At 47.1% G+C, this 9238-nt stretch overlaps 1 protein-coding gene across 1 annotated transcript; it reads left to right on the forward strand.

The window, feature by feature from the left end:
- The first annotated feature begins 2570 nt into the window (after window positions 1-2570).
- LOC308676154 (uncharacterized protein) lies at window positions 2571-6073 on the forward strand. Its single transcript, XM_081341903.1, has 2 exons — window positions 2571-3503; window positions 6020-6073. The coding sequence occupies exons 1-2, from the start codon at window positions 2579-2581 to the stop codon at window positions 6043-6045; spliced, it is 951 nt and encodes a 316-aa protein (XP_081198029.1). The 5' UTR covers window positions 2571-2578; the 3' UTR covers window positions 6046-6073.
- The last annotated feature ends 3165 nt before the right edge of the window (window positions 6074-9238 follow it).

Raw genomic sequence — 9238 nt, forward strand, 5'->3', positions numbered from 1 at the left:
TCTCCGAGGACGTCTCTGTGGTCATGTGGCTGGCCGGCATGACTAGATGCCAAAGGCGCACAGAACGCTGTTACCTTCCCACCGTAGTGGTCCCTATTTTTCTACTTGCATTTTTACGTGCTTTCAAACTGCTGGGTTGGCAGAAGCTGGGACGAGTAACAGGTGCTCACTCTGTTACGTGGCACTCGGGATTCGACCTGCCAAACTGCCGACCTTCTGATCGACAAGCTCAGCGTCCTAACCCACTGAGCCACCGTGTCCCTATACAAGTGCTTAGGTGTTCCTAAAAAGCCTAATACATAACACTCCACCCTAGAGACAGTGGAATCCAAGCACCACCAAGCTAATTCTCATTTTTCTCTTCTCCAGATCCTCTGCCTCCCCCAGTGTTGAAGCTGCGGCCTCCCTCTGGATCCCTGTGGGAAGGCAAAGTCCTGCCCATCCTGTGTTTGCCCAATGAGGGCAATAACACCAAAAGGTTCCATTTCTCATGGAAGGGTGTGGAAATGACCTCCAGCAATGAAGGTCTTCTGAGGAGCAGCAGAGACTCTGGGCTTCTTACTCTAAATACGTCAGTAGCCTTCCTATATGCCAAATGCAATGGAAGCCTGGGACTTTCTTGCAGATATGAGGAAAACATAAATGGGCACTGGATCATGTCTCCTTGGAGCCAGACAGTGAATATCACAGGTGTGTCTTTTCAGAAGGTGGAGTCATCTGCTGCCTAAATGTGGAAGGAACCCTTTGCAAAAACTGATTTAACTATCCAAAGAAATCTTGCAAAATGATACATCTCCCCCTTTTCCTTTGCAGTTCTACCAGCCCCATCTGCCCCATTAGTGGGCTATGCGGCGTTGGCTCTCCTTGTGCTCTTCCTGGGAGCCCCACTGGTTTTCTGCTGCAGCAGGGAGAAGAACGGTAGGTGTGTGAGTCCCAAATTCAAACGTAGCGGGAACCACCCTTAATCTCGGTCAAGTGGCTAGAGAGGAACCTTCGTTGCGGAAGTGGACGAAGTGGACACTTGGAAGAATAGAGCTCCAAGAGGTCCTTCTTCAACATAATGGAGACTACACTGGTAGGCATAGTGGTCCTTCTTGTTGCCTGTCCCACAATTTGATAGACTTTTGGCCTTGGGAATCTCAAGGGATTAGGAGGGTCTTGGCTGTTGACATAATCAACATCCCCCTGAGCCCCCACTGTATCTACCCTCAAGAGTAATTGAGTTGGGATATTCCCTGTACTGGGAGAAGGTGGCTGAACTGAGAAGAGCTTATTTGGCGTTAAAGGAGAGTCTTCTCCTCCCAGCCAGAATATCAGCAGATAGCAAATCTTAGAAGGTAAGTAGGTTGGCCCTGAGTAATACCTGGATGGGAATATCCAAGAAGCTTCTTAGCTGTAGAGTGGGCACTTTTCAAGAAATAGCATGGACACTGCAGCCCAGTGAAGCTGAGCTTGAGGGTGTATCTACCTTTACTTTGTTTCTAAGATGATGGAATAACTAGGATGTGCAAGTCACGTTTGCTTATTCCTAGCTTCCTCTTTTTTGCATGGATCTGGAAGCATCAGGATGCCAGCGAAGATCTGAGCCTAAAGAGAAGAAGGAGGAAGTCAGATTAAATGATCTTGGATCTGAGGACGTAGACAGGGAAGATTTACAGGTAACCACTTCAAGGATTCTTCCTTTTCTGGGCAGGACCGTTTATGAAGGAATTGGGAATCCTGGGCAGTTTCAGAGCTATTGCGTATCACCCCAAATTTCCCGGTAGTGAAATTCTGATGGAATAATAGAAAAACTTTCTAGAGGATTTTGAGAGAGGAACCACTTATGGAGGGAGAGATGGATTTCCAATCACTATATCAGGGGTAGGCAACCACGGCTCTTTTATGACTCATGGACTTGAACTCCCAGAATTCCTGAGTCAGCGGACTTCAACTCCCAGAATTCCTGAGTCAGTGGACTTCAACTTGAAGTCCATGAGTCATAAAAGAGCCGAAGTTGCCTACCCCTGCACTAGATTATGAAAGCGGAAGCCAAAGAACCATTTTTGAATGATAGCTTCATTTACTTCCTGCCTTGAGCGGCATGGCCTAACGTCCATTTTGTCTCCAGTAGTCTCTTATTCTACTAATATTTGGTTTTATTGTGAATGAATTGTTGATTTTCAAACTAGAATGATTGAGAGTGTTATGTATGTAAATAGTTAGCAATAGGCCTTGGAAGAGATTGCAAACACAGTGCAGCTTTGCAAGGTTTTAAGCGGGAAAATAAGGTGCATTCATTGGACGCCACAACCAAGGAGCGGGAAAAGAGACTGTTTGTATTGGTTACAGTTCAAACGCTTTCCCTATAAAAGGGTTGCAACATTTGACAGTTAGCAGTTGACTTTGTGTATTCAATAAACTCATTCCTTGTTAAACCACTCTGAGTCCTCGTCTATCAGAACTAAACAACTGGCGACGAAGGTGGGATAGACAGAAGACCAGAGAATCGGCAGAATTGTCGCGCAAAGGCGGCGGAATTCGAATACGTGTCAAGTCAACTCAGCGGCCGCGGCAGAATAAAAAAAAAATTCTCCGAATGGCGCAGATTGGGTCACTGAAGGAATTTGACCCTAACTTCCCCGAGGATTGGGAAGAATACATCGGGCAGGTCGAGGGATTCCTGTTGGTGAACGGAATCACCGACGACCGGAAAAAAGCGGCGGCACTCTTGACAATCTGCGGCACACCGGTCTACAGAGTTGCTGTCGGGCTGTGCCAGCCTCAACCAGTCTCCAGCGTGCCCTATGCCGACCTCCTCGCAAAATTAAAAGTTCACTTTACTCCCCGAAGGTCTGAACTCTTTTGGCGGCGCATCTTCGAGAAGCGGAATCAGAGACCGGGGGAGTCCATACAGAAATTCGTCGCTGCCGTCCGGGAAGCAGCAGTTCGTTGCAAATACGACAATTTAGAGATTAGAATTAGGGACAGAGTCGTGCTGGGCTTACGCGATGAACAATTACAGAATAGAATAATCGCCAAACCTACCGGCGATTTACAGGAAGTGTTAGACGAACTCCTCACGTATGAGTCAACCGGGTACCGCGACCCCCCCCGCAGTAGCATGGCGACAGCACCCGAAATTAACCAAGAGGGCTATGTGGACTGCGGGGAGGTGGATCAGCAGTGGGAGGAAGAGATCGCAGAAGTCTCCAGGCGATTCGGAAAGATGGCACCAAAACAACTCAGAAGCGAGGGGCCTGACCCTGGCCGCCGGCAACAACCCGCAACACCGCAAAGACCACCGACCGGGGCACAACGACCGTGGCGGGACACAGCAACCAGACCGCGCGACAACGAAACGCAGAACCGATGCGGCAGCTGCGGCGGCAACCATTCCCGCGCTTCCTGCCGATTTCGTACCGCCAAGTGCAGGGCTTGCGGCAAGACTGGCCACATCCAGGCCATCTGCAGAAGTCGCGGTCGGGACACCCGTCTGAACGAAGTCGATGTGTGGCCAGAGGGTAAGGTAACCCCTAATGCTAGTGGCAAGGAGACCCCTAAACCCCGGGTGGAAAGTCCAACTCTAAGGGAGGTGGCCCGCGTCAATCGGAGACGGCGGGAAAGGGGGCACAATTTTCCGGACGGAAAATTAAAAATTACAGTCCTTCTGCAAGGGGTCCCTTGCAGAATGGAAATCGACTCTGGGGCTTCAGTGTCGATAATTTCCACTGAAACCCTTGAGAAAATTGAACAACTAAGTGGAAAAAGAATTCCACTTAAACCAACAACTATTCAATTAATGGACTTCCAAAAAAGTCCAATAATCGTAAAAGGGAAGACCAGCCTTAAAGTAAATTTTAAGGGGTTTAAGGGGGTCTTAGATTCGGTAGTTACGGAGGGGAATAGGACCAGCTTAATAGGGCTTAATTGGTTTCCAGCCCTAGGAATTTGGATAGGGGGAATAAATTCAGTGATTAGAAATAAGACCCTCGAATCCGTCTGCAAAGAATTTGCAGACGTATTCGATGGATCTCTAGGCAAGTACAAAGGGCCCCCCATTAACTTTAACCTAGACCCCTCAGTAAACCCGATCAGGCTAAAGGCCCGGAGAGTGCCTTTTGCCTTAAAAGAAAAAATTGAGGCCGAGCTCGACCGGCTTGTAGGCCTCGGAGTTCTAGAACCTGTTGAGGGCGGTTTGTGGGAGACGCCGATTGTCACACCCCTCAAACCCAATGGGGATGTGAGAATCTGCGCCGACTATAAAGCCACCCTCAACATTGGGATGAAAAAACATGCTTACCCGGTCCCGACGGTGAAGCAGGTCCTCGCCACGATCCAGGACGCCGCCATCTTCGCCAAGCTCGACTTGGCGCATGCGTACTTACAGTTAACTGTTTCCAAGGAGGCTGCAGAGGCACAAACAATTGTTACCCACAAGGGGGCGTTCCGAGTCCACAGGCTGCAATTTGGAATTGCAGCAGCTCCAGGCATCTTCCAAGAAGTGATGGAGAGGACCTTAAAGGGCATACCTGGAGTATGCCCTTACTTTGATGATGTCCTAATAGCTGGAAAAGATGAAGGAATGTTAGTAGAGCGGCTGGAACAGGTACTGGGCAGATTTAGGAAGGCTGGGTTAAAATTAAAAAAGGAAAAATGTAGCATTGGGGTTAAATCCACTGATTTTTTGGGGTTCAGGATTGACAAAAGTGGAGTCCATCCTACCCCTGAAAAAATCAAAGCAATAAAAGGGGCTCCTGAACCAAGGAACAAGGCAGAACTACAGGCCTTCCTAGGCTTGGTAAATTTTTATCACACTTTTGTACCACATAAGGCTGCCATTGCAGAACCTCTGCACAGACTCCTAGATAAGAAGACCCCTTGGCAATGGCAGAACAAGCACAAAGAGAGTTTCCAAACTCTAAAAGACATCCTTTCCAGTAATTCAACTGTGACTCACTTTATTGAAAACAAACCAATCTTCCTGGCATGCGATGCTTCGCCTTATGGCGTAGGGGCGGTGATCAGCCACTTAGACAACCAAGGAATACAAAGACCCATTGCATACTACTCCCGCACACTAACCAAGGCAGAGCGGAACTATGCGCAAATAGACAGGGAGGCATTAGCTATTGTGGCAGGAGTTAAGAAGTTCCACGATTACCTGTATGGTAGGAACTTTACTATACTGACTGACCACAAACCCTTGCTGGGACTGTTTACCACAGATAAACAGACTCCTCAGATTATGTCACCCAGGATGCTGAGGTGGTCCATTTTTCTCTCAGCATACTCATTTTCCCTCCAATACAGGCCAGGTAAGGACATGGGTCATGCAGACGCTCTTAGCAGATTGCCTCTAAGCACAACAGAGGAGGACCCTGCCCCAGTGGGACAAATAATGTCCCTACAGGATATTCCTGATTTGCCATTAACGGCAAAAGACATTGCTGAGGCAACCAATAAGGACCTCATCTTAAGGAGAGTAATGGCCTGGGCCATGAGTGGTTGGCCCAACGCCAACCCGGACGTAAAATACAGTCCATTTTTCAGAAGGAAAGATGAACTATCAGTTCATATGGGGTGCTTACTCTGGGGAACTCGTGTAGTCATTCCGGAAATCCACAAATCAGCTATCCTAGTTGAATTGCATGAGGGACACCCTGGAATAGTAAGGATGAAGGCCCTGGCTAGGAGTCACTTGTGGTGGCCAGGATTGGACCACGACATTGAGGAATGCGTTGCCAATTGCCATCTGTGCCAACGCTCCAGGCCTGAACAACAACACATCCGCACACATAAATGGGAGCTAGCTAGGAATCCTTGGTCCAGGATTCATATTGATTTCGCGGGACCTTTCCAGGGGTTAACGTTCCTTGTAGTGGTCGACAGTTACTCTAGATGGCTAGAAGTAATACCGGTCAGTTCAGTAACGGCAGGCAGAACAATACAGGCATTAAGGGGCCTCTTTGCCACTCATGGGTTGCCAGATTTAATAGTGTCAGATAATGGGCCACAATTCACATCTATTGAATTTCAGGATTTCCTCAAGGCCAACTCGATTAAGCACAAGACTTCTGCACCCTTCCACCCCTCCACCAACGGATTGGCTGAAAGGAACGTGAGGACCACGAAGGACGCGCTTAAAAGGATCATTCGAGGTGACTGGCATCAGAGACTAGCTGAGTTCTTGTTGGCTCAACACACAACCCCCTGTTCGGCTACGGGGAAAAGCCCAGCTGAAATGAGGTGGGGCAGGAAAATATTGACCAAGTTGGACAGATTACATCCTGACAGACTCCAACCAAACATTGAATTTGACATTCCTAACAGAACATTTGCAGTGGGGGACTTGATTTGGGCCAGGAACTACGCCCAAGGGGACAAATGGATTCCAGGGGTGGTAACTGAAATCTTGGGTCCCCTATCTTACATCATTGAGGGGGAAGGGAATAGGATTTGTAAAAGACACGTAGACCAACTGAGGAAAAGATCGAGGGGGTGTGTGCCTGCTGAGGGGGACCAAGGATTAGTAAGGGGAAACAGTACAGACAACAGTAGGCCTGAAAGCGTTGTGGGGGTTGGGCATGATAACACATTCCCTGATGCCCAACAACAACAATTCAGTCCAATTGATTGGGAAATACCCCTGCGAAGTAGGCCAGTGACCACTGAATGCCAAACACATCCTATTATTCAAGACAGTACATATGTAGACAGTAACCCAGAGCCCAGGTCCAGTAGTAACCAGCAGCCTAGCAGTCAACCAGAAAGAAGGGTCCCTAATAGCCAAAGCAACAGATACCCGTCCAGAATACATAGGCCACCAAAATACCTAAGGGATTTTGTAAGAAAATGACATCAACTGGGGGGTAAGGGGTGTTATGTATGTAAATAGTTAGCAATAGGCCTTGGAAGAGATTGCAAACACAGTGCAGCTTTGCAAGGTTTTAAGCGGGAAAATAAGGTGCATTCATTGGACGCCACAACCAAGGAGCGGGAAAAGAGACTGTTTGTATTGGTTACAGTTCAAACGCTTTCCCTATAAAAGGGTTGCAACATTTGACAGTTAGCAGTTGACTTTGTGTATTCAATAAACTCATTCCTTGTTAAACCACTCTGAGTCCTCGTCTATCAGAACTAAACAGAGAGCATCTTAGATATTAGGGATTCCTTCTGGCAGGTCATAGGTAAATCAAAGTGGATGGTCATCCTGGTAGAAGTCTCTCTGGGTGACAGGAGGTAGAGGATCTGGGTTGGGCCTGGTGTGGTGTGGTTGCCATTTACACTGGATTTGTGTTGCCGAGGATTCCGGAAGAGTCAACTGGTTTCCATTTGTAAACACCTTCCAAAATAAACGTTAGAAAGTCTCCTTTATGATGGATTCTGGTTGAATTTCAAGCTTGTCTTTTCCTGGCTTCCTAGAATTCAGAACTCACCTATGCTTTTGTCAAGACGTCATCCACAGCGATCCCTTTGGAACCCAGGACCAAGAATCCTCTGAAGACCCAGGAAGTGGACCAAGTTGTGTACAGCGATGTCCGGGTTCAAGTAACCAGCAGAACAGCCCACTGATTACTTCTCCAAAGGCCACTTTCAGAAGACCAACCTTTTCACCACCAGGAATGGAGGACTTGCTCTGGTTCTGTTGGGGTATTTGGGAATAGATGTGGTTGAAGCCAGGGTTTCTCAACCTCAGCAACTGGAAGATGGATGGACTTTAAACTCCTAGAATTCGTGGCTGTCTGGAGCATCCTGGGAGTTGAAGTCCACCCATCTTCAAGCTGTCAAGACTGAGAAACTCGGGGCATACCTTTAGGGGTCCACCAAAATCACTCAGAATTTACAGCCTTGATCTTTTACTCTTCCTAACCAGTAGAAATATTGGCCTATTGTCCAGTTACCGACCAGGAATACCTGTCCTGCCTTCCCCTTTTTGTGCTAAATGATTCCTCCTGTCCTTGTTGAAGGAGAAACCAGTGGGGGAGATATAAATCCTGTCAAATAAAAAAAATGCTTTTGTTGTTGTTCAGTCACCAAATTGTGTCTGACTCTTCACGACCCCATGGACTATAGCATGCCAGGCCCACCCAAAGTTTGCTCCAATTCATGTTTATTCTGTCCATGACACTATCTAATAACCTCATCCACTGCTGTCCCCTTCTTTTGTCTTCCATCTTTCCCAACATCGGAGTCCTTTCCAATGAATCTTTTCTTCTCATTAGATGGCCAAACTATTTGAGCTTCAAAAAATATTATAAGAGTTTTTTTAAAAAATATAAGGGATTCTGCAATTGCTGTTATGGTTTTCCATGCCACGGTTGCTGTTCTGCCCCAAACCTGGGCCCCGTGGGGCTGGAAGATGGGTCTCCACAAGCATCCTCTTTAGACATGCAGGTCTCCCATTCACAATGTTTGCCATGTTTTCACTGGTTCAAACAGGGAATTTGTATCCCTGGTTTATCAGTGGCATTTTCATCTTCCAAATTACGCAAAGATTTATGGTTGCTGCTGGTGATTTTCTTCTCTCTGAGCTGAAGTCCATGAGTCATAAAAGAGCCGAGGTTGCCTACCCCTGCACTAGATTATGAAAGTGGAAGCCAAAGAACCATTTTTGAAGGATACCTTCATTTACTTCCTGCCTTGAGCGGCATGGCCTAACGTCCATTTTGTCTCCAGTAGTCTCTTATTTGGCTGGAGTCTCGCCCCTTTGAGGGCCATGCACTATGGACTTTGTAATACTAACAATATGGTTTCTGAACTGGTTAACTCACATGGCTTCTCTTGTATTTTAATTAGCCTTCTTGCTCTCTTCCTTTCAAATGTATTGCTAATCATGGTGGTGGCTGGAACCTCGCCCTTTTGAGGGCCATGCAGTATGGACTTTGTACTACCTGCAATATGGTTTTTGTAATACCACTGCACTGGTTACCTCACATGGGTTTTCTTGTATTTGAATTAGCCGCCTTTCTCTGCTCCTTTCAAATGTATTGCTAATTAGGCTGGTGGCTGGAACCTCATCCCTTTTAGGGCCACGCAGTATGGGCTTTGTAATACCTGCAATATGGTTTTTGTAGTACCACTGCACTGGTTAACTCACATGGGTTCTTTTGTATTTTAACTACTCTTTCTTTCTTTCTTTCTCTCTTTCTTTCAACCATTTTGATTTGCTGAGTATTTGCCATAATCTGGGTATTCTAATTGGGGTCCAGCAAATGGAGGCAGGAGCTTCAGCCAATTTTGGCCATCACTTCAAGCT

This window comes from Vipera berus (genome assembly GCF_964194415.1).
Source record: "Vipera berus genome assembly, chromosome: W".
Lineage (NCBI taxonomy): Eukaryota > Metazoa > Chordata > Lepidosauria > Squamata > Viperidae > Vipera > Vipera berus.